Here is a 26,935-nt window from a genome sequence, read left to right as displayed (position 1 = left end):
CAATAATAACAACAACAACAACAACAAGAATAATAATAATAATAAATAAAAAAAAGTTGATGAGAACTTTGAGATGGAAGATTAATGTAAGGATTAAACAATTAGAAAAACAAATGTCAAGGTTAGAGGATCCACTAATGGTATTTCAAACAAGTATAGTATAAATTCTTATTATTCAACTAGAAACCACACACAAAGGAGGTTCCGATCGGATGATTTGTCATTAATAACTCATTATAAATTGTTAGCATGATCATATTAATTATCTCATTTAAGTAACACCAAACTTTTAAATATTGTCAGGAATTCATGATGCTAACTTATGTTAACAACAAATCAAGTTCCTTTCATAGCACAGGTGTATGTAATATCATACAGTTGGGCTATGAGAGTGACAAGCATTTGTTGTACTAAGTATTATATAACACAAATCTAGATTAACCATTTAACAAGAAAGGTATTAAGAATTAGTAAGATAAAAAGATAAGACATGTTAGTATTAAACATTAAGGTCAATATTGAGTTGTTTACACTATACTTATTCTTACACCATTAGTGTAACCTTGTCACCTTGACATAATAAACTTAGCTAAACATAATGAAGAAGAGAAACATAAATAAACAAAATAAGAACATAAATAAGATACAAGTTAACTAAGTAAAGGAAAGGAAATTAAAAGCATAAACAAGATATTAATGAAAGCAAAACTTAAGAATTACAAAAAAAAAAAAATAGAAGAGAGAGAGCAAGAGCAAGTTCTTGATTTGAACAACCAAGCCCTAAATGCATGGCAAATGCCTCCTTTTATAGGCTAAAATTTGAAACTATTGATTTGATAACTAATTGTTGAGTGGGTGGCCAACTATTGACTTGGTGAAAATCCTTATCTTCTTGTCTGAATAAAACATCATTTCTAGCATCAGAACTGGAACCACCTATATGCATAAAAGTTATAGGAACTTGTCTTATCTTTCCAAGAAAAAAAAATGAGGCCATCTAGAACTTGAGATATGACCCAATTACCAAACAATGTTATGGTTTGGACTGCACCAACATATCTTTTCTAAGTTTGGCCCTCTCTTTGTCCTTTCAATTTCAATACTTAAACTCATCAATCGATCCTCTTCTTTATGTGATAGGCCTGCATTTAGGATGAATATTTACCATAAATCAAAGGTATCTTATATTATTAGCTATGTTATTATAATACATGCTTTAGTTAATGAGTTATTGATACTTTAAGTGCAAAATGACGATACAAAACCTTGATAAAAATGAACTTTTAAGTACTAATCAATAGCACAGGTGTAGGTTATACCATACGGTTGGGCTATGAGAGTGCCAAGTATTTGTTGTACTAAGTGTTATACAACACAAATCTAAATTAACAATTTAACAAGCATGGTATTAAGAATTAGTAAGATAAAAAGATAAGATATGTTAATATTAAACATTAAGGTCCATGTTAAGTTTACACCATGCTTATTCTTACACCATTAATGTAACCTTTTCACCTTGACATAATGAACTTAGCTAAACATAATGAAGAAGAGAAACATAAATAAACAAAATAAGAACATAAATAAGATACAAGTTAACTAAGTAAAGAAAAGGAAATGAAAAGCATAAACAAGATATTAATGAAAGCAAAACTTAAGAATTACAAAAAATATAAAGAGAGAGAGCAAGAACAAGTTCTCGATCTGAACAACCAAACCCCTAAATGCATGGCAAATGCTTCTTTTTATAGGCCAAAATTTGAAACTATTGATTTGATGACTAATTGTTGAGTGGGTGGCCAACTCTTGACTTGGTGAAAATACCTATCTTCTTGTCTGAATAAAATGTCATTGTTAGCATCAGAACTGGATCCACCTATACTTACGAAAGTTATAGGAAATTATCTTAGATTTCCAACAAAAAAAATTGAGGTCATTTGGACTTCTAGAACTCAAGATATGGGCTGAACACTGAATAGTGTCTTGGTTGCAGGACAAATTCGGACTTCTCTATTGTTGCTATAATTTGGACTTGAAAACGGTCTTTTTAAATCTTAGACTCTGCATGAAATTTGTAGGCCTATGTCTTACCTTTCCATCCATATAAAGCAAACCTAAATCCGAGATCTACAGCTTGAGATATGATGCAATTACCAAACAGTGTTCCAGTTTGGACTGTACCAACATCTCTTTTCTAAGTTTGGCCCTCTCTTTGTCCTTTCAATTTCAGTATTTAAACTCATCAATTAATCCTTTCATTTATGTGATAGGCCTGCAATTAAGATGAACATTTACCATAAATTAAAGGTATCTTATATTATTAGATATGTTATTATAAAACATGCTTTAGTTAAGGAGTTATTGATACTTCAAGTGCAAAATGATGATATAAAACCTTGATAAAAATGCACTTTTAAGTACTAATCAACTTACATGAAAGTTCATAATCCTTAACCGTGATCAAATCAAAACATTAAATTCTTTTGTTGTCTTTGTGGTCTTATCATAAAAAAAACATCCATAAAAAAATAATACGAACACACATTCTCTTTTACTATGTTTTACACATACACACATGATTACATGTTACAACATAACAGAAATTAAAAATTCAAAATGAATGAAAAAACATTAATCAACACATCAATGTCTGGAAATTACAAAAAGAAGAAAGCTCGGGAATAGTGCTGGAAGGTTTTTAGACACGGGAATAATAGCAGCGCGTCTTCTCTATGCGCAGCCACCATTGGGGGCGCAGGAACCCACGTGTTGCCATAGAGAAAGTCCAAGGAAATAAGGAGATCTAGAATGGTTTCCTCCCCTCTTCCCTTCCTTGCTAGTGGTGAAGATCATCGTCACCTGTAACAAAAGAAAAACGCACAAACAATAGTTGATTTTAAGTTTTTTTTTTATCCAGATCCGCTCTCGAGTTTGGTTTATTGTTCTTTCCTTCTTCTTCAAGCGGCATATCTGGCAGCTAAGGAAGGGGACGACATTTGTGGGGGAGGAGCTGGAGGAAGACGGCGGCGGATAGATCTGGGTCTGTGGGCGCTACTATGCTTGGGCTGGTATTAGGTTGGTGTCAGCTAAGAGGCTTCGGTGGAAACTGGTCGGTGTAGATGATGGAAGATCTATTATGGTCGACGACAAGGGAAGAGATGGGGATCTGTGGGCTGCTAGAACTCCGGTGAGGACGACGCTGCTACGACTGATGGTGAGGACAGTACTAAAAGGAGAGTGAGGGGGTTGTCTTGGTTGGTCTGAAAAGGCTGGTGTGTAGGGAAATGGGGAGAAAGTTGAGCCAACTAGAGAGGGAAGATGGAGGTTGTGGCCGAGCATGTGTGGGGAAGAGCTGGGAAAAAGGGGAAAATGGTTTTGTTTTTATGTGTGAGGCAAGTCCTGGTTAATGAATGTGAGAGGGGTTGCAACGAGGGAGAAAATGAGAGGGGTAAGGTCTGTGTGCAGGGAGAGGTTACCAGCACAGGTAGTAGGTGCCGAACATGGCAGAGGAGGACAGGGGCAGCTGCCTTGGTTCTCTTGTTTTTCAAAAGGGAGGGGGTGGCGACTTTTCTACATAGATGGGTTTAGGTTTAGGTTTTCTTTTTTGGTATTTCCCCCAATCTCTCAAAATAGCCCTCTTTGGTATGTGTTGGTTTAGTGGTATTTGTTGTTACTCAATTTTGGACCCCACATATTGGAGATAGTGTATACCTCTTTTGAACAGAGTGTAGGAATTTAGCTCATATTCACCAAAAGATTGACAAAAGCACAAAAAGAAATATTTTGTTTTTTCAAAAGATTGACAAAAACACGGTGTATACCTTGTTTGAGTTGTTTTCTGCTCTTTTTATCCTTCCCTTTTGCTACCAAAATCATCAGGTTTTCTTAGGTTGATCAGGAGTCTTCATAATGCTATATTCGTTCCTTTTTTTTTTAATTATTATCTGGTCTTTAAGTTTGAATAAATCCCTCAGAATTTGCATTAAAAAAAAAAAGAATGATTCTGCTGCTGTTGTAATTTTTTTTTGTTCCAACTTAGGCTTTGATTCTAACTCGGTTTCATACAATATCTGACCATCCTAGGTATATTATGTCACTCATGACATGTTAAAAAATTGATGTACACCTTTATTAGGTCCTAGGGATCATTGTTCTAAGGGCAGATTCTCAGTCAGATTTGGATACTCAGCATTGTCAAATCAATAACCTTTTTGACCATCTAGATTACTGCAAGATTCTTTTCTCTAAAACAATTTTATCTCACTTCGACTCCTTCATCAAAGATGTAGTCCTGGACGTGTAGATAAATTTGGGCTTTTGAATCGCTTGATTTCGATATCAGAAGCTCAAGATATTCCCATTTGAATATCTAACATGAAGGTAGAGAATTCTGCTGCGAGAAGGATATTGACCTGAGTTTGCACTAAAAAAACTCTATTTTCATAAAAAAAAAAAAAATTTGTGATTTTTGTTCTTAGTTCATGCTCTCAGTCATATCGGGACACTCGGCATGGTCAATTTCTGAATTAGAACAGGAGACATTTTTTGACCAACCAAATTACTGCTAGATTCTGTTATGTAAAATGATTTTATCTCACTTTGACTCCTTCATCAAAGTTGTAGTCCTAGACACGTAGATAAATTTGGGCTTTTGAATTGCTTGATTTTGATATTAGAAGCTCAAGATATTCCCATTTGAATATCTAACATGAAGGTAGAGAATTCTGTCGCGAGAAGGATTTAGCCCAAGTTCGCGGGACTGATTCGAAGGATTTTTTTTGGACCAAGGACTGAATCGAAAAGTGCTAAAATGAGGGATTGAATTAAAGAAGGATATGGAGAGGGGGGTTGGATCATCATAAATGATAGGATTTTTTACCACACCAAATAAGGAAAATAAGACTTTGCAGCTGCACCCTCCATCTAATTTCTTTCCTTTTTTTTTTTTCTACAAATCCCTGCTGTTTTCCTTTCTCATCACGCCTAATTTTTGGAGCTGAAGACCATGTTTTTGTTGCCTCATTTCAAAGGGAGCAGTTGGCCCTATGGAAGGAAAGAAAAGAGCCACACCATCCTCTAAAACTAGAAAGAAATCAGACGTAAGCACAAAATCAAAGTCAGAATACTGCAGTTTTCTTTTTGCCTTTTTTTTTAACTGCAAATCAGTAGGGATTTGCATCCTAGGATTAATGCATTGAATCCTTCCTAAATAGAGACATATTTAGACTATATATAAGCCCTTTTAATGACCTAACATGGCCAGCAAAAAAAGCATAAAAAAAAGAAAACCAAGGCGAAAAAAGGAGAAGAGAAACAAGAAAAGAAGCAGGGAATGCTTGCTGGGTTGCTCCCTTTTCTGCAAAATAAAATTTATAGAACAGAGGAGAAGAAAGTGCAGATAACCGGTAGAGAGAGAGGGATGAAGATTGCATAAGTTAAAACTCAGGAGACAAATAGAGAATAAAGGAGAAAGAGCTGGAACAGACGACAACACTGATCATCTAACCAGCAGCCTTCAACAGCGTTGCAGCTCCTTCGTTTGCCTCTAGCGTGGCCATTGTTTTATTGCGCCAGAATCAGTAGCCAGCGACCGGGTGCAGCAACTACAGTGTCATCTCCTTTGCCTGTTTCAGCGCCAGGTAAGTCCATGCATTCTCTTTACTTTGCATTTTAATGATATATGTTACTTTGCAATCTTTTGTGGTACTGTTCAAGTGAATTATAATTCACTTCAACAATTTGTTTAAATTTTGTGTCCTACGGGGTCCCCTACTGAGGCATGTGACCCGGCTGGACCTAATTCTTTTTCTTAAAAAAAATAAAAGAAAGAGAAAGAGATTTATTTTATGGAATATTTATTTTAAAGTCTGAATTTTTTTTATGTTGTAAAAAAAAATATATATCAATCTCGTATTTAGAATACCCGGTTTTCGACGCAACTGTGGCAAATATATATCTATATCAAAATTTGTTTTCTTACGTGTTACATACGGCCAATACCCTAACATGTTTTGAACGCTCTTTTTTTATATACAAAAAAATATTGGAAGTTTTAAAAATATGTTTTCGCATGGATTTCTTAAACACAAAAAAAAAAGTGTTTTCTTGCATTTTTGGATTTTACAACATGTTTGTAAAACTCCAAAGGGTATTTTCTAATATTTCAAAAAATATAAAAATCTTATTTTAGAGGGAATTCATCCATTATTCACCGCTAATGTTTGGATAAAGAAATCCTTAAAGGACGAATATCCAAAATATTATTGGGAATAATAAATCCGCACAGTTCCTTGAAATAAGCCTTGATTATAATCGAGGACATTTCAAAAAACAAAAATTACTCCACGGTTTACGAGCCATAAGAGTATAAAACACTAAAAATAGCTTCTTTTTTTTAAGCGCCCTAGATTCTAAATTTTTGTCCCTCCTCCTTGAGATTTACGAGTCGCAAACTTTTGAAATACTAAGAGAAAAATGAGCTTTTGAAGCACATGGAATCTCCTTGGATTTCTATCCTAATAATTTTAGTTTAAATCAAACCTAGAAAAACTTATGGGATTAGAAAACACTAACACCATAATAATTATAAAGCAAACCAAACACCAAACAGCTTACCTTAGGTAGGGCATACTAGAGGGGCTAATACCTTCTCTTTACGCAACCAGTCCTTTGCCTTAGAATCTCTGAAAGACCAGTTAGGGTTCCTAGTGATCAAAATACTAGGTGGCGACTCTTTTACACAAAAAAAAAACCAAAATCAATCGAGGGTCACCGCGACGCCACACTTTGCCGCGAGGGTGCGACAATATTTATAGAAGAAGTGTGGTTGGGTCCTTAAACTTGGTCCCTGAAATTTTCTTCTTCTTCTTCTTCTTTTGCAAATTTTGATTTTTCCTATTTTTTGTATTTTTTTTATAAAATGAGCAATATCAACGTCAACTCAATGAGGAAAGTCAATGATTTTAAAAATGAAATGTGAAAATTCGAACACGTTCAAAAGACAATTGAAAATTTAAATTCTTTTGAGACGATGCTGAAAATACTAAAAATGATGCAAATATATTAAAAAAACATATATTTTTTTGGATTTTCATTATTTTTCACTATGTTTGGATTTTTCAAAAAATTTATCAAAAATATGGGTCAAAAATTGGATAACAACAGAGACCATTCGATTAATCATTGCCATTACTACCCAACATAGATGGAGAATCTATCAAATGGATGTCAATTCAGTTTTTCTTAATGGTTTTCTTGAAGAACAGATCTATATTGAGCAACCTATGGGTTATGAAGTAAAGGGACACAGAGATAATATTTAAAGTTAAATATAGCCTTGTATGGATTAAAGCAAACTCGAAGGGCTTGGTATAGTCGTATTGATGGTTATTTCCAAAAAAATAAATTTGTTAAGTGCCCCCATGAATATGCTATCTATGTAAAGATAAAAAAGAGTGGTGATACATTTATTGTATGTTTGTATATGAATGACTTCATCTTTACAGGAAATAATCCAAAGATGTTTGTAGACTTTCAAGCAAGCAATGATCAAGGAGTTTGAGATGACAGATATTGGACTCATGTCCTGCTACTTACGGATTGAGATCAAACAAGGAGAAGATGGAATCTTTTTGAATCAAGAGAAGTTTGTAAGGGGGATTATCAAGAAATTCAAAATGGAGGATTATGCAAAAGTGAATACTCTAGTCGAGTGTGGAGTGAAGATGTCAAAGAATAATGAGAGGAAGATAAACTCTACAACATTCAAGAACTTAGTTGGGAGTTTGAGATATTTGACATGCACTCATCAAAATAGTCTTTATTGAGTAGGACTTGTGAGTAGGTTTATGGAGACACCAACTATGACTCACTTCAAAGCCTTGAAACGAATTCTACGATATATCAAAGGTACCGTATTTTGGCATATTCTATGATGATTCTAATAGCTTTGATCTTGTGGGTTATAGTAATAGTGATTGGGATAGAGATATGGATGATATAAATATCACTACAGGTTTTATTTTTTACATGGGAGGCATAACTTTCACATGGAGTTCAAAGAAGCAATCTATTTTCATATTATCTACTTGTGAAAATGAATATGTAGTTGTGTTTGTCATTCCATATGGCTATGAACATTATTGAAGGAGTTGCAAATTCCATAAGCGAAGCCTATAAAGATTTATATGGACAACTCATCATCCATTGCATTACCTAAAAATCTAGTTTTTCATGACAAAAGTAAGCACATCGACACAAGATTTCATTATCCAAGAGATTGCATTGCAAATAAGGAAGTTGAAGTCAAGTATGTGAAGACTCAAGACCAAGTATAAGATATTTTCACAAAATCACTCAAATATGATGTTTTTTTGCAAGATGAGAGATATGCTTGGAGTTATGAAAAATGATGACAGTTGATATTGAGGGGCAATGTTGAAGTTCAATATCAACTAGGATTTAGGCTACTAGGATTTAGAGTTTGTAAGAGTTTTAATAATAGTTAAAGGAGGAATCCTAATTAATGTAGAAATCCTTGATGAAGAAGGATTTATAATAGACTAGTTTATTATAATTCTTTTTTAATTAGAATGCTAGATGACACGACCAAAAGCTTGATGTCTTCTCCCAAGTGCAGGAGTGTCGAAGTAATAAATAACCTGGCAAGACCGGGGTCGAACCACAGAGAGGTTAATTGTATAAATTATAAATAACAACGCAACAATAACAATAATAACGATAATAATAACAATAGTAGTACTAGTAATAGTAATAATAATAATAATACTCAGTACGTGGCGTTGTTATACCTGAGAATGATCTAAAAGATCGGGTCACAGGTTTCTAGCCTATATACTGAATTTATGAACATATAATAATAATAATAATAACAACAACAACAATAATAAAGAAAAGAAGGAAGAAATTAATGAGAACTTTGAGTTGAAAGATTAATGTAAGGATTAAACAACGATAAAAATAAATGTCAAGGTTAGAGAATCCACTAATGGTACTTCAAACAAGTATAGTATAAACTATTATTACTCAATTGGAAACCACACATAAAGGAGGTTCCAATCAGATTATAAATTGTTAACATGATTACATTAGTTATCTTATTCGAATAAAGCTAATACTTGTAAATGTTGGCAGGCATTCATGATTATAACTTATGTTAACAACAAATCAAGTTCCTTTCATAGCTCAGGTGTCAATTATACCATACAGTATGGGCTATGAAAGTACCAAGTATTTGTTGTACCAAGTGTTATACAACATAAATCTAGATTAACCATTTAACAAGCAAAGTATTAAAAGTGAACAAGATAACAAATATAAAACATGTTAGTATCCAACGTTAAGGTCCATGTTAAGTTTATATTATATTTATTCTTACACCATTAGTGTACCCTTTTCACCTTGACATAATTAACTTAGCTAAACATAATGAAAGAAAGAAACATAGATGAACAAGATAAGAACATGAATGAGAAAGAAGTTAACTAAGTAAAGGAAAGGAAATGAAGTGCATAAACTTGATATTAATGAAAGCAAAACATAAGCAATACAAAGAGAGAAAGCAAGAGCATGATCTTGATCTGGAAACCAAGATGCCTCAATACATGGTAAGTGTCTCCTTTTATAGGCCAAAATTTGGAACTATTGATTTGTTAATTAATTGATGAGTGGGTGGCCACATCTTGACTTGGTGACAATCCTTATCTTCTTGTCTGAACAAGACGTCATTGCTAACATCATAATTTGCCTAGAATCCTCAGGAATGTTCTAGGAAATTGTCTCAGCTTTCCAACAAAAAAAAAAGATGAGGTCATTTGGACTTCTAGAACTCAAGATATGGGCTGAACACTAAATAGTGTCTGGGCTGCAGGACAGCTTCGGACTTCTTCGTTGTTCCTTCAGTTTGGACTTCAAAACGGCCTTTTTAAATCTTGGGCTCCTCATGAAAGTTGTAGGCCTTTGTCTTACCTTTCCATCCATATAAAATGGACCTAAATCCGAGATCTAGAGCTCCAGATATGATCCAATTACCGAGCAATGTTTCGGTTTGGACTGCACCGGCATCTCTTTTCTAAGTTTGGCCATCTCTTTGTCCTTTCACTTTCAATACTTAAACTCATCAATCAATCCTTTTATTTATGTGATAGGCCTGCATTTAAGATGAGCATTTACCATAAATTAAGGTATCTTATAGTATCAAACTTGTTATTATAAAACATGTTTTAGTTAAGGAGTTATTGATACTTCAAGTGCAAAATGATGATATAAAACCTTGATAAACATGCACTTTTAAGTATTAATCACTAGATTCCTTATTAGATTAGAATTTCCTTTGAATAGTTTAATTCCTTGATTATCTAGGACTTGAGGCCTATAAATAAGCTTGTAATCTTAAGCATTATACACAAGTATAGAGAGATATAGAGAAGAGCATAAAGTATCTTTTGAGAAAATTCTTAATAAAATACTATTCCTTGCATTCTTCTTCATATTCTTTAGTTTTGTTCTTATAAATTAGCTACCACACCCTATCCTTTTTTTCCAACAAAGGTGAGCTTTGGATGTTGCAGCAACAACAAGTTAACTTCACCTTAGTATGTTCCAAGAGAGTTGTTTCTAGACTGTTGTTCTCTAGATGAAAATCCCCTTCAAATCCATGGAGCACTGCAAAGTTATCGCAACACATCTAATGAGAGAGAGTTTGCACTAGAAGAGAGAAAAAAATAAATGCTAAACATATATTTAGAGTAGTTGTAACAACTTTCTTGTTAGGGTAATTTGTTGTATTCTTGATGATCAATGGTTGAACAAGCAATGAAGATCTTTAGGAGACCACAATAATTTACACTTCTTAAGGCATTACATTAATCAATGAAACATTTTGAAGCACCTTGTTCATGAAGGCTTATAATCTTAATTGCAACACTTCGTCTTTCACCATAAATAATTCCTACTTGTTGATCCTCAAAGACAAGCGAATACAAATGCCTTGGTAACTTTCCTCTTGTATGAAAGGTTTTGTAAGTATTTTTTTTGTGAACAATCATATAGGTCTAGATAGTTTTTAAGGGGTGGTGTGACTATATAAGAATTTCTAAGTTGTCTAAGTATCTTTATGGATAAAGTATCAAGTCATAACATAGTTTAAAGGTTTTTTTTTTTTTTTTTTTGCATTATTGTACTTAGAAAAAGTTTCCAAGTTCCCCATGTACCTTTGTGGATAAGGGATCAAGTCCTAACATAGTTCATTTTTTTATTATTATTTTATGTTGTTTGTAGTTTTAGCTTGTGTGGGCTAAGAGCTATATTAGATTTCAAGCATAGTATCTCTTTAAGAATTTGTCATTGATATGCCTAATCCTTAATCTATTCACATTGATAATTTTGTATGCTCTATTGGTGTAGATTTCTTGACCACATAAGGTCCATCTTATTTGAGGAGGAACTTGTTGCCCATGTATTTTGACATGATTATTGGGCATCATATTGCCAACACAAGATCTATAACTTGGAATGAGTACAGTCACACCTTCTTATTAAAAGCTTTGCAAAGTCAGGCTTGATAACATTTTAATAGTTGTTATGCTTCAAGACACTTCTCATCTAAAGATTCAAGTTTTTCGAGGTGTAGAAGAACATTGTCTTTGTTGAGAGTCCTTCCTGGATTTTAATTCTTAAAGATGGAATTTGACATTATGGTGAAAGAACAACTTTTACCATGTATATCAAGTAATATGGAGTAACTTGATTTAGCATTCAAAATGTAGTACGATAAGCGTATAGTGCTACTCCAATTCTATCATGTCAATCCTTCTTCGAGCAATTCACCATCTTCTTGAGAATATTGCATAATGTCTTATTAAAAGCTTTCGTTAAGCCATTAGTTGGAGCATTATACATAGAAGAATTATGTTGTAAGTGTGCACACAACTTGTTTATTGTTGTATTGTAGAACTCCTTTCCATTATCAGTTGTGATATGTATCGGTACCCCCATAATGGTAGGTGATGTTTGTCCGAATAAAGTTTACAATTGTCTTCTTCTTGTTCTATTTTAATGCTATATCTTCTAATTTGAGAAGTAATTTTTTGTGACCATTATGTAAAGATGCCCCCCAAAGCTTTTCAATAATGGCCATACCACATCAAGTCCCCATGCATCAAAAGGCCAAGAAGCAATTGTTAGGTGTAAAGGCTCGAGTGGTTGGTTGATCAAATTAGTTTGTGTAGTCTTTCACCATTATAGGCTAGTAGTACCCTATTCTTTTGATTCAAAAGTGAAGTTTATAACCCAATAAGGCACTCTATAGATCCTAGAGTGTGTTTCTTCTAGTTCTTTTATAGCTTCTTCTCCAAGATAACGCCAAAGGATTCCATCAAAATAGCATCAATAAAGAGTGCATTGGAAGTATATGAAGAAAGAAGCTCTTCATCTCACATCTATCTTATAGAGTATGTCTTTAGATAGCTTACAGTGTCTCAAATCGTCGATAAGTGACTAATGCCAGTCTTTTTTTTTTTCAATCTCATAAATAGAAACTGCACCTACTTGTTCTTTCTCTTCTACGTTATGAATTATTGATGGATTGACCTATATTTGACACACAAAGACTTTTATTTCCTCACTACATTATGCTAATGTTAACGCCAGATTTACTAAGACATCGACTTGCTTATTCTCTTTTCATGGTACATGTTTTAAAGTCACATAATCAAGTGATGTCATCAATTTTAATGCATACTTGTGATATGAGATGAATTCTGGCTTCTTGACTTCATAAAGTGAGAGGAGTCATCTGATGACTAATTGAGAATCTCTAAAAACTTTAAGGTGAGACATTTTTATATTCATTGCCATTTCTAGCCCAAAAATCAAAACTTGATATTCGACCATGTTTTTGGAATAACATTCAGTAAGTGAAAATGCGAAAAGCAAGACCTCTCCTTCTAGTATGATGAATATTACCCCAACTCTAGTTCCATTTTGTCATGCTGCACCATTAAAGAACATTTTCCACGGTTCTGACATTTTAATAAACAAAACATCTTTATTAGGCAAGTCTTTAGAGAACTTCCATTCATTGGGAATAGGATGATTAGCAAGAAAATCAACTAGTGCTTGCCCCTTGGTCGCCTTTTATAAGACATAGACATTTTTAAATTCTTGAAGCAATAAAGCCCATTTTGCCATTATTCCCGATAGTATTGGCCTTGAGATGATGTATTTAAGAGGGTCAGCTTAGAAGATTAGTTGTACTAAATGTGCTTAACTTCTTTATCACAAACATTAATGCTAGACATTTCTTCTCTATTACAGCCCCGTATTTAACGTCCTATTAAGGTAATATATAACACTTTCTTTATCTTTATTACTTTGTTATGCCAATAAAAATTTTAAGAAATGTATTCGAGATACAATATAAAGGATAAATGGACGTCTTAGTACTAGTGCTTGTAGGATAGGTGGATTTAGCAAGTACTTTTTAATCTCGTTGGAAGCATTAATACAAGCTTCATCCTAATAAAATGATGTATCCTTCTTTATCAAATGGGTGAATGGGTGACATTGACTCACTAAGTTAGAAATGAATCTCTGTATATAGGCCAACTTTCCTTGGAGACTCTTCAACTCGTGGATGTCTCTTGGCTCCAGCATTTTTAGGATGTCATCGATCTTAGACTTGTAAATCTCAATTCCTCGATGTTGAATTATAAATCCTAGGATTTTGCCTAAGGACATGCCAAATATGCATTTTAGCGAGTTCATTTTTAGTTGAAATCGGTGTAACCGTTTAAATACTAGATGAAGATCTTGCAAATAATTTTATTTTTCTTTTCACTTCACCATACGAGGCCATCATCATAGCATTCAACATGTTGATAAAGCATATCATCAAAAATCTTATACCTTTGATAAGTGTCACCTGCATTCTTCAAGCCAAAATGCATGACTTTATAGCAATATATCCCTTTCAGAGTCCAAAAAGCCATCTTCTCCTCATCTTTGGGTGCCATTCAAATCTGATTATAGCCAAATGAACCATCCATGAAGGTTAATCTCTCATGGCCTATAGTAGCGTCAACTATGATCTCAGTGATTGGAAATGGAAAGTCATCTTTAGGACAAGCATTGTTAAGGTCTCGAAAATCCACACAAACATGGATTTAGCCATTCTTCTTTTTTACCAGCATAATATTTGAAATCGATGTAGGATTTTTAACCTTACGAATGAAACCTACTTTGATAAGTTTGTTGATTTCAGCCTCAATCTATAAGATGAGTTCAGAACAAAAGCAATGTTGGGCTTGTTTTACAAGTCTAGCTCTATTTTTTACTTTTAATTGATGGACAACAACCATTGGGTCTAAACCTAGCATTTCATCATAGGACCAAGCAAAGATATCTCGATACTCCATCAAAAGTTCCATGTAATCCATTTCTTCTTCAAGTGATAAGTTTGTATTGATGAAGGTTGGGCATGGGTTTTCAACAATGCCTACGTTAATCTCTTTAAGCTCATCCACTATAGGTTTAATTTCTTATTCAAAGGTGGGCAAAGCTTCCTCAACATCTTCTCTGATGATAAGCTCATCATTACCATCCTCTTCAATGGTGATGTTATTTGAAGTGAGATACATCATTTTATCTTCTTTCTCTTCATTAAAAGGGGTTGTGATCACTATCATATGCTTTTTCCTTTTTAATGTCACCTTAGCACTCACCACACACTCACATTGTCTCTTCATGCGTGAAGGTATTTTATTATGAGAATCCTTTGAACCCTTCATCAAATTTGATGGATGATTGAGTACATGCTTGTCATCTTTTGACTTAGACTGTCAATGTCTTATGAAGACTAATGTTTGTTTTAGTGTCCTTCCACTCGTTTAGGTTCCAATCCTAACAAAATGGAAGCAAGAGTCATAGTTACACCAAGACAATCCCAAACTGAAGCTCTAAGAGGTGTAGACTGACTTTGTTGTTTGTCCTTCATTTATTCCACACTTATGTATTGTGAGGCCTCTTTATTGATCTTAAAATGAAGCATTGTAGAAGACTCGTATCCAAGACCAACCCTTAAAGTTTTGCCAAAAGTTTTCTTCTCTCTCCAAGCCTTCCTAGTCTTTGTAGAAACTGGTTTACCTTTGGCTTGAGTCATATCATCATCCTTTACTAACTTATTGATGTTCTTATGACTATAATCAACCCTAGCTAAAAGCTTATATCATTAAAATCGAAGCCATTCACCTGTTTATTAAGGAGTCCTTCAAGATTTTAACCATCAATTTAGTTTGATGAACAAACCCTTTTAATAAAGGTTTTGACACCTTGTTCAACTCAAGATTAGTAGCTAGCAAAGTCAAGTTTTTAAGCCGCTTGTTAATCTTCTCTCTATCCTTAGTAAAATAAGATTAACCCTATTTTCTTGCTAATTCTAGGATATATCATAGTACTATCTATGGCTTTACGTGATACCTTTGATTAGTACTTAAAAGTGCATATTTATCAAGGTTTTATATCATCATTTTGCACTTAAAGTATCAATAACTCCTTAACTAAAGCATGTTTTATAATAACAAGTCTAATACTATAAAATGCCTTAATATATGGTAAATGTTCATCTTAAATGCATGCCTATCACATAAATCAAAGGATTGATTGATGAGTTCAAGTATGGAAATTGAAAGGACAAAGAGAGGGCCAAACTTAGAAAAGAGATGTTGGTGCAATCCAAACTGGAACACTGTTCAGTAATTAAGTCATATCTCGAGTTTTAGATGTCAAAATGATCTCAAATGTTTACACAAATTCAGTAAGACATAGGCATACAACTTTCATATTTTCATCAAGATCTAAGAAGGTCGTTTTCAAGTCCAAATTATAGCAATAACGAAGAAGTCCAAATCTATCCTGCAGCCCGAACATTGTTTAATGTTTGGCCCATATCTGAAGTTCTAGAAGTCCAAATGACCTCCATTTTCAAGTTTGACCTCCATTTCCAAGCTATGTCAATTTCTTACAACTTTCATGTTTTCAAGTGGACCCAATTTTGATGCTAGCATTTTCGTTTTATTCAGACAAGAAGATAAGGATTGTCACCAAGTCAAGATGTGGCCACCCACTCATCAATTAGTCAACAAATCAATAGTTCCAAATTTTGGCCTATAAAATAAAGCATTTACCATGTATTGAGGCATCTTGGTTTCCAGATCAAGATCATGATCTTGCTTTCTCTCTTTGTATTGCTTATGTTTTGTTTTCATTAATATCAGGTTTATGCACTTCATTTCCTTTTCTTTATTTAGTTAACTTCTTTCTTATTTATGTTCTATTCTTGTTCATTTATGTTTCTTTCTTTCATTATATTTAGCTAAGTTAATTATGTCAAGGTGAAAATGGTACACTAATGGTGTAAGAATAAGTATAACATAAACTTAACATGGACCTTAATGTTGGATACTAACATGTTTTATATTTGTTATCTTGTTCACTTTTAATACTTTGCATGTTAAATGGTTAATCTAGATTTATATTGTATAACACTTGGTACAACAAATACTTGGCACTTTCATAGCCCATACTGTATGGTATAACCGACACTTGAGCTATGAAAGGAACTTGATTTGTTGTTAACATAAATTATAATCATGAATGCCTGACAACATTTACAAATATTAGCATTATTTGAATAAGATAACTAATGTAATCATGTTAACAATTTATAATCTGATTAGAACCTCCTTTATGTGTGGTCTCTAATTGAGTAATAAGAGTTTATACTATACTTGTTTGAAGTACCATTAGTGGATTCTCTAACCTTGACATTTGTTTTTATTATTGTTTAATCCTTACATCAATCTTACCTCTCAAAGCTCTCTTTACTACTACTACTACTATTATTATTATTATTTACATTCTTGTTATATTATATGTACGTTAAGTATGCTCTATGTTTGATTAAGGATCCTGACATTGTTGGTCTTGCCTTGTTCATTCGCATCAGAAATCTGTTTATATTATATAATATATCTCTTTCATCTTTTCATAAACTCAGTATATAGGCTGGAAACTTGTGACCCGATCTTTTAGATCATTCTTTTATTTAACATTAATTGTTTCTTTCTGTTTACTATAGCATAGCATAGATAACTTTAAAAACTCCCAGTTGCATATTATATAGCATAAAAATCTGAACTAAACCTTCCTCGTGGAATCAACTCCTTGCTTGTTCTATACTATCTTGTTTATTTAAGCTAGGGTAATTAATTTGTGGGACCACGACATCACAATAACATCTATTACATGGAAAAGTGCATTGGATTCCATATCTTCTATGTGTATCACAAGTATTATCTTTCCTATAACATTTTTCCCTTCTTGATTAAAGCCTTGTATCATCAAATAACTTAGAAAGAGTTCATTCATAGGAATCCCAAGCTCTTTTATGGTCTTAAGAGGTAGTATATTGACAATCAAACCATTATCCACCAAGATACAATTCACTATCTTTTCATCGACATATCTTTTAATAAAAAGAGGATGATTACAGAGTTTTGATCCAACCAATAGGTCTTCATCATTAAAGGATATCTTCATTGTGCATACATCGTGAGGTAAGTTTGGAGAGTTATCATGACTTTCTTTCATGACATTTTCAGTAGAAGTTTTCTCTTCATTAACATGATAGCAAGTAACAAATACATTTTCCATCCTTCTCAACTCCTCTAGCAAGTACTCATTTAGTGTAATGGGTTTTCTTAAGCTTTGAGCTAGAAAAACCCTCTCTCTAACTAGAATAGACATTTGTCAAATCTTTCAATGTATTAACTCATCAATTACCTTCCTCGCCATCGAGATTCTCATTATAGTTAGCTTTGTCATTTGCAAGCACTTCTTCCTTCCTTTTCTACACATGATTAAAGTCCATCCTTTATGGTCATAATTTTCAGGTGAATCGAGCTTCAAGTTGCTAACTTGAGGTGCTAGGGTTATACATGAAATTTGACTTGAGGATACAGTGAAGCTTGTAGGCAAAATGACACCAAATTCTATAGGTTCAAAGGAGCCAAAACTCATTGTAGGGGGCAAATGGTGTGGACCTAAATTGACCATGGTTATGATATTAGAGGTTGTTATTTCTTCATAAAAAATGATATCCTTATTCTTTTGTAGCCTCGTGATCTTGTCTTTCAGCACAAAACACTTCTCTATGGAATGGTTGATCAAGTGATGGTATTTGCAATAATTGGGATTGTCTACTTGGTTTGCTTCTTTAAGATGTTTTACCTCTATTAACTCGATGAGATTTTTCTCAAGCAGATCATTTAGCATCCTAGATATGTCTAAGTCTGAGAATGGATACACTTTTTCTTATTGCTTTTTCAAGGATCGCTTTTTTCTTTCACCCTTGTAAAAAGTAATCAATGTTGCACGATCATATCTCTTAACTCTAATGGTACCTTTACGACAGCAAAGTTAACTACTATAGACTGTTTTCCCTCGATCTTTAGAGCTCTCTTTCAGAATATATGATCTTTAGGCTTATTTCTCTTGGGCTTTTACATAGGTAATAATAAGCTTTCAGCTGTGGCAGTACTAAGTTCTATGTCATGAGCTCGAGTAGCCAATGCTTTAAAATACTTTAGTTTGATGCCTTGTAAAATATAATGTAGTCCCCAATGTATCCCTTGAATTCACATATCTAGCATGGAAGTTCTTATAAGCCAATCTTTATAGTTAAGGCTAAGGTTTCTCCATCAATGAATGTAGTCGATGACAAACTCCTTCTTCCATTGACATGCATTGATGAGTTCAATCATGCTAACCACATGAAAAGTGCTATAAAAGCAGTTAAGAAACTCGCATTTCAATTGCTCCTAACTATCGATTGAACTAGACTCAAAGTCAGTGTACCAGTCGAAGGCATTACCTTTCAAGGAACAAACAAATTGTTTTGTCATGAGATCACCATCACTTCCAATATTGTTACAAGTCTCCATAAAGTGAGCTATATGTTGCCTTACCATCGAATTGTTGAAACTTTGGTGATTGATAACTCAGAGGCATCCTTAGCAGGTTGATTCTTTGGGTGTATGACTTTGTATAAGAATAAATAGGTTAAACTAAGCTTTTTACTTTGTTCATAATGGCTTCCTTGATAAGTTCTTTCAGTTGATTCGTGGTGAAAATATCATTAGTAATACCACATATATTTCTTGTAGCTCCAATTGTAAAATCTTCAATGACATCTAGTTGATCTACTTACAAAGCCTTGGTAGCTAAAGTTTGGCCTCCCTCTTTCATGCTTCTAAGTTTGTTCATCAACTTTACTATCTCATGGTCTTTTTCCTTGAGTGAAGTTGAAAGCCCCTTGACGAGGTTTGTCAAGTTCGCCACTTAATCCTTCAAAAATATAGTCTCAGTCGTCATCACTAACATGGTCTCAAAACTTGAAGCCATACTTTGATGATTGACATGGGAAAGTTTCCATGGGTGAATTGTCAAAGTAGTCATCTTGAGTGTTGAAGAAAATTCCACGCGCCCCACTTGACTTTTGTAGTGGAGTTACTTGTAGCTTCAAGTTTGGAGCGAGCTCTCATGCGTCTTTTGCATTCGAAGTTGATGTCAACTTCAGAATCGATTTAGTTTGTGCATACAACCCGGCGATAGATTTTGTTTTCAATGGTAGGGTTGAATAATCTTTAATGGTATGTCAACGACTTGAATTAGTAGCCTTGTTTCTTTTGGAAGCGACAATGGTGATCATGTTCTTCCTAGTTGACATTGAGAGGACGTTGAAAATTATTTCTTAAAGGGAAGAGATGAGAGGTAGAGAAATCCCTAGTAGAGTTACCAAAAATTTGTAGACACAATTTTGACCACCTGAAATTAGAAAAGCAAACATGTAAAAATATTTTATTTTATTAAATATATGATTGGGTACAATCTCTATTTAAAATATTCTTACAAAAAGAATAAACAATCCTCTGATTCCTCCCTTGAATTTGATATGTAGTGATTTGATTTATTTGTAAAATCAAACCAAGATTTGTGCTTTGTAAAATCATAGATTTGGAGGTGTATTGTGAAGCAAGATTTGATGATTTGATACTTTGAAAAATATCTTTGATTTGTCTTCAAAGTGTTGTTGAAGAACTCTAATGGGGGGCGTTTAGGCTTGATCCAATAAAGCCTTGTTCTTTGTAGACTTCAAGCGTAGATGAAGGAAACTTGAAAGTTTTCAGGAGAGTTTAGTTACTTGAAGAAAATTCATATCTCCAAAAAACTTCCCTTCTTTTTCTAGGTTGAGGCTTGAACAATAGAGCCTTGTTCTTTGTAGACTTCAAACGTAAATGAAGGAGACTTGAAAGTTTTTAAGAGAGCTTCTTTACTTGAAGAGTTTATCTTGAAGAAAATTTGTATCTCCAAGAAACCTCCCCTCTTTTTCTAGGTTGAGGCCCTCTATTTATAGAGGTTTGCAAGGGATTTCAAGTCATTTTCTAATGCTACATGACATAATTTTATTGATGGAATCTTGCATTTATGACAAGATATCTTGAATATTTCATCTCATGTGTCAATTTTTCATTGGCCAAGAAATATATGAAGCCTCATTTATTTTCCATGTTATTTATTTCAATTTTATTTTATCCTTTCATGTAAAAACAAAATAAAAACAACACATGACAAGATTTGATTGGTAGAAAATTTTGATTTTTATAGTCTAAAAACTTTATTTCTTGGAATCACTTTTTTATTAAATTGGATAGTTAAAAAGCATGCAAAAAAAAAAAAAAAATCAAATTAATCTTTTTTTAGACATATAAAAAATATCTAGGCATCATTAATATGTTTTCTAAGAGAAAAACAAAAACGAATGATAAATTCAAAATCTAACACAAATTAAATGATATTTTTTATAAAAATATTAAAATGGTAACATATTGGATTAAACTAGATAAATACGAGTGAATCAACTAAATCTACAACCTGGATCATAAGATTATGATAACCTTATCAAAAAAAAAACTAAAAAAAATGTATAATGTTCAATTCATAATCAACTTAATATTAAATGATGAAATTAAAAATATAAATACTAAATTAAAAAAAAAAAACTCAAGTTAACCTGTGTCAAACTTACGATTCGGGTCATGCATCCCATTAGATTTAACAACCTTTTATTTTTCAAATTATTTTTTATTTTAATTATACACCAACCAGGTAATGCATGAAATAAAAAACAAATAAAAATAACAAAGAAATGATATCTTTTTCTAAATATATAAAGAACAAATAAGCCAGGTGTGTGGGCTTATCCACACACGACCCATAAAAAAAACATGGCTCATGAAAAGAGGTCTGACATACGTTCTAGGCTTCTTCTTTTTTTCAATATTAAAAGGCTGACAATGTGTCATCCACCATTTAATTTAAAAAAAAAAAAAAAACACAGACACCACGTCATTTGTTGCTTAGTTTCTGGAGACCAAAAACTAGTCGAAAAATCAGGTTTTAGGTTTTTTTAGCCTAAATTTTGATTTTCAACTCATTTTTAACCAAAACACCTAGAAAATGCTATAGGCATTTTGTTAAACTCATACATGACCTTAAATAATCCAAAAACTCAAAATCAACCAAAATTTATTGAATAGAACCTATTAACACCAAAATCATCGTTTTTCTTGGATGAAATTGGTGCTAGTCAACGTCTTTTCTCAACTACTAAAACTAAACAACTCTTTCTCCTCTTTCAAATAAAGAACTGAAAATTAAGAAATATGAAGTTGTGTATCAAAATGATCATTCCACAACAACTTTGAAATCACCACCTAATTTTTTCACTTTGATTCTCGAGCTTTTAATTTGACCATTTCTTAACAAATAAGAGGCAATTGAGTACTAATTTGACAATAAAAGAATCAATTAAATGAGAAAAAAATTGATTACCAAATTGAAAGAAAAAAAAAAACACCATGAATTCCTGTAGAAAACATCTATGCCTAGGTTTTTTTTTTTGTAATTGTAATATAATTCTTACAATTAAGTTACAAACTCAATCTAATTGATGTTTGTCAAACTGTCAAAGCGACATGTTCCTAAATCACTCGATAGGGGTGTAAATGAGGAGAAAGTCGAGGCGGCAGCAGTAGAATTCAATATTTATGACTGCCTTGGCTGCTTTGTGTCACCTGTTGTCTAGTTTCACCATCCCCGAACTAACCGTTGTGCGATCAAAGGCTCCAAACCTAGAAAGTTGGTAGACCACCTAGACCTTTTATTCCCAGTCTCCTGTGGCAGTATAGACAAGTTTAAATGAACGGATACAGAAAGCAGATAATATTGAGACCATGTATATCTGAGATAACTAGTCAGGGAATTCTCGGTATGTAACTCTGATTCAATCAGTAAATCAAGCCTGCCACAATTGAATCAAAGCTAAAAGACAGTTCAATCGGACTTCCAAACATGCACTGTAGGAGCTCTACCTTCTTCACTTCCAGGATCACAAGATGTCAGAAAACCCTACAGCAGATAAGCTGTCCACGCCAAAGTGAATCAAGCTGGGACAATAATGTAAACAGTCTTAACCATCATCGACGAACATTGACAACTTCGATGCCTGTTAACAATAATTTTAACTTCATTTTTCTATTCAGCTTTGATCCGGTAACCAGAGATGGATTATAAAGATTACACATACTACTTCAGACAGAAAAGAAAATCAGGAAGAACCTAAAATCTGGCCAGATGACCTAAGTTCTACATTTCCATTTCCACTTGAACTAAAACAAGTCTCTTTTTCATTTGGGCTTTTCACCAACAATGTGATCCAGCAACCATGTTTGAAACACACAGAATAGAGCATGTTTGGAGATTGACCTAAAAACATTCTTTGCCAATTCTGAGGACAAGCATGCAATCCCCAATGAACAGGTAAAGAGAATAAAAGAGCTTATGCAGCATAAACAGAAAATGGTTAGAAACAAAACCCGGTGCCTAGAGATGGACATCCCAACCAAGACATCATGGGAAAGACTCCAACAACTACTAAACAAGGACAATGCCAATATTGAGCTATTCTGATGAAAGGAGCTAGAAACAATTTCTAATGATTTGCATTTGAACCAATATTATGCTAGACCTTTTGAACTCCAAGATTTTAGTATATTGTGCCCCTGAAATGCAATTAAAATAATGCACGAGAAGACTAAAAAGATCATCCAATTTCTACAGGATGACTGTAAGAACAGTTGTTTAGTTGACTTTCAGTCATAGGAGCAGGAACTTGACCATCTAGTTAATATGAATAAGAACCGTAGTAAATCAATTGACATATCTGGAGAAAATTTAAAACACACGCAGCAATGTTGATGACAACTAAAAGTATTGGCATAGTTCGATGATAGGATAAGTATGCATGCAGACATATAGATCTATAGTCATGAAAAAATATATTACTAATTACTTTGAACTTTCAAGTAGCATTTACCTACATTTACTCGCACATTCCAACATTACAAATCATTGACTTCATATAGAATGCCTGCATTTTTTATTTTATTTTTTGAAACTAAATGCCGAAAGTGTTCAGCATAGAACAGATAACCATCGTACAAAATGTACATTTAGTGAAACACGGAACAAGTTTTACAGACACATTGCATAAACTGCTGAAAGGACATTGCTACACATCATAAAATGTTACATATCAACTATACGCAGTCAGTTGCCTCATAACATTTGAACTCTACAAAACAACTAAAAGTAAAAAGGTTACAACAACAATACCTACGAAGTCCCGAAACTTAGCCAGCTGCCAAAAAGACTACCATCCTTCAGCCGTCATCACCTTCACATTCTATTCCTTTCCACCACATTGCACTTACTGACTACACATCAGACATCACAAACTAAGCCTGCACAGGATATTTCCTAGGCCTTCCTCTCTTCCTGGGCCCTGCCATCCCCGTTGAATTCCCAGCCATGCCCGTTGCACTCCCAGACATTCCCTTTGCACTCCTACCAGAAGCCTCCACCATTCCATCCTTACTCTCCCCATCAACCCTCACTGGCGTGGCAGATGCAGCATTACTCCTCATACCAGCGCCACCATGGCCACCACCGCTACCACTCTTACCGCCCACATTTGCCGCCACGTTGATACAATTCTTATCACCTCCTTGCAGCTGCTCTGTTCCAAACATTGGCGGCATCCAATTGGGAAACCCCGCACCTCCCCCGCCATTTTTCTCCCCACTCCCTGCAATACCAAGTGTAAACCCCAAAGGAAAGAACCCCCAGCAACAATAATAAGACTCCTGCCCGGGAACTAGAGGCGGCAGTGACGGTATTAAAACCGCATGAAACCCTCTCTGGCAGTTTTGACACCGCAAACAACAATTCTCGTAGGCCCTAGGATACTCATACAAAATATAACAATACGGACATGCGGTCCAGAACGAGGATAATTTAGCTCTCTGTCCCTGCCCTTCTTGTTGATTACTCACGTTATTGACATTAGTTTTCAAATTTTCAGCCTTTTTATGGCCAACCGGTCTCTGGCTTCTCCTGACCGGTAATTTCCCTGAAGTAGACAAATCAATCTTCGAAAACAAACTCAATTCATTATCGTACAACGTTTTTTTACAAGTATCAGACAAAACAGCCCAAGCATCAGCGACAAGCTTGAAGGCATGGTCCGCGAATGGGTACCTGTTCTTGTCTGGATGGAGGAGTAATGCGAGGCGACGATACTGCTTTTTTATAAGTTCGGAATCGTGAGTTCTTTGGCTGATTTGCAGGATCGAGTACCAGTCGTGGTGATTGTTGATGCGTTTTTCGGCTGATAAAAGTACATCGGCAACGGCTAAGATCTGATCTGAGCCTTCTAAAAGGGGTTCGGTTTCTTGAGCTAAAACTGCGAAGTCTTTTGTGCCGCTGAGATCTCGTGATTGTAAGAGTTTCTCAGCGATTCCGAGAAGGCGCTCGGCTTCGGCTCTGTTGGGATTTTCGTTCATTTTGGCTGATGGAGTTGATGCTGTTTTTGGTTTTAACTGTTTGTTATGGAAGGTGAGGAAATGGTCGAGGGAGGAGATTGAAAAGGTACATGCTCGTTGCTAATGGCTGGATGCTTTTTCTTTATTGGACTGAATTGGGCTTGACTATTGAGTTTTATAGGGAAATGGCGTGGAAATGAGCATGGGTATTTTAGTCTTTTAAGGTTCACAACTCAATGAGAAAGATAAACTATCACACCAACCGAGTTGTCCGTGTTTGTTTTTCTGAATGTATAGGCTGTTTGTTTTTTTATTTAAAAACATTATTTGAAAAAAATTTTAAAAATTATTTTTTTTATTTTAAATTAATATTTTTTAGTATTTTTATATTATTTTAGTATGCTGATGTTAAGAATAATTTTTAAAAAATAATAAAATATTATTTTTATTTATTTTTAAATAAAAAATACTTTAAAAAATAATCGCTATCATTCTTTCAAAACACCCCTTATAAAATACAATTCTTAACTTTTTCATATTTCATTATATTGTAAAAAATTAGTTTAGTTAAAAGAAAACATAAAATTTAAATGAAAAAAAAGTGTTTTTTATTTAAAAAATAAAATTACTTTTCATTAAAATTTAAAAACTAAAATGATACATTATTATTATTATTATTATTATTATTATTATTATTATTATAAATAAAATACTTTAAAATATAATATTATTAAAAAATAATAAATTAAAAATATATTTATATAAGAAATAACATATTAGGATATATTAATATACAATATAAAAGTATATTAATTTAATATATTAGTGCATATAATATTTTAATTTAGATAAAATTGCTAGAAAATACATTCAAATACAAAAATATTATATTTAACAATAATCATACATTTTAAATCATATAAATTATATTATAAAACTAGAATAGTTTATTTTCAATCTTCTTCGGACACCAAAAAAATAGCTATATGTTTATAATATTATATTTAAAATACTTATATTATATTATATAGTAAATACATTCGAATATTTTATAAAACAAACTATATATAAATATATAATATAATATAATATAAAAAAAAAAACAATTCCACCATCACGCTTTTTTTTATATAATTTTTTTCTTATAAGTAGTCAAATAGTTATATTTAATGTTCTATATATGTTAGATAAACTTGAAAAAAAAATATTAATAGATAATTTTTCAATTTATTTTTCATAGCATAGCCAAACACTAGAAAGTGTTTTTTGATTAATTTATCAATACATTATCAAACATAAATTTTTTTTTTATCAAATTTATAAGAATCTACTTCTTATAAAAATCACTTTTTAAAAAGAAACTACTTCTCAATAAATATACGAGACTTTAATAGAATAAGCACACATAATCAATTAGTTCAAGGTTATATTTTATTGAGTTTATTAGGTTACTTTCCACGCCATTCTACTATTGGGATAAAAAAAAAATTATGATAAAAAGATACTAAGCATGTTGTTGCATATCTACGGCATCGCGATGATCATCCTCCCGTATTAAGATCTTCGTGGTGATGGGCGGAAAGAATAAGAAATTCTTGTTTTTTATTAGTAAAACAAGGATGGAATTGTCACCTAGTATTTTGATCATTAGAAACCCTAACTAGTCTTAGAGTCTACTACATAAGGAGACTTGTTGTGTATAGAGAGGATTCATCGCCCCTAGTACACCTTATCTAAGATAAGCTTCATTGTTTGTTTGTCTGATATAAAATGATGTATTGTTGTGTTTTCAAATTGTTGGTTTGTCTAAGGTTTAAGAAATGTCATTTACGGTAATGAGATATCTTATTACGTTAAAACCTAGCTATTCTAATGTCAAAAAATATAGACAAAAAAAAGTGTTTTTTTATTCAATA

General features: G+C 33.1%; 1 protein-coding gene and 1 pseudogene across 2 annotated transcripts; both read right to left on the bottom strand.

Annotated features, from left to right (window-relative positions):
* The window catches only part of LOC118036723 (uncharacterized), a 96,188-nt pseudogene that overhangs the window by 47,892 nt on the left and 21,361 nt on the right, over window positions 1–26,935 (bottom strand).
* Window positions 21,951–25,163, bottom strand: LOC118036689 (uncharacterized). Of its 2 annotated transcripts, XM_035042475.2 has the most exons (3): window positions 23,812–25,163; window positions 22,509–22,642; window positions 21,951–22,311 (listed from the first exon to the last, which is right to left on the bottom strand). In XM_035042475.2, the coding sequence occupies exon 1, from the start codon at window positions 25,038–25,040 to the stop codon at window positions 23,934–23,936; it is 1,107 nt and encodes a 368-aa protein (XP_034898366.1). In that variant the 5' UTR covers window positions 25,041–25,163; the 3' UTR covers window positions 21,951–22,311; window positions 22,509–22,642; window positions 23,812–23,933. The 2 variants fall into 2 exon arrangements, with proteins under 2 accessions (XP_034898366.1, XP_034898367.1); XM_035042476.2 differs by lacking the exon at window positions 22,509–22,642.

The sequence above is a fragment of the Populus alba genome, chromosome 5 (genome assembly GCF_005239225.2).
Source record: "Populus alba chromosome 5, ASM523922v2, whole genome shotgun sequence".
NCBI classification, from domain to species: Eukaryota; Viridiplantae; Streptophyta; class Magnoliopsida; order Malpighiales; family Salicaceae; genus Populus; species Populus alba.
This window is presented reverse-complemented; position numbering and strand designations above follow the sequence as displayed.

Bases quoted from the DNA above. Each gene is read 5' to 3' on its own strand.
- LOC118036689 (XM_035042475.2), bottom strand. From the start codon at position 25,040: ATGAACGAAAATCCCAACAGAGCCGAAGCCGAGCGCCTTCTCGGAATC.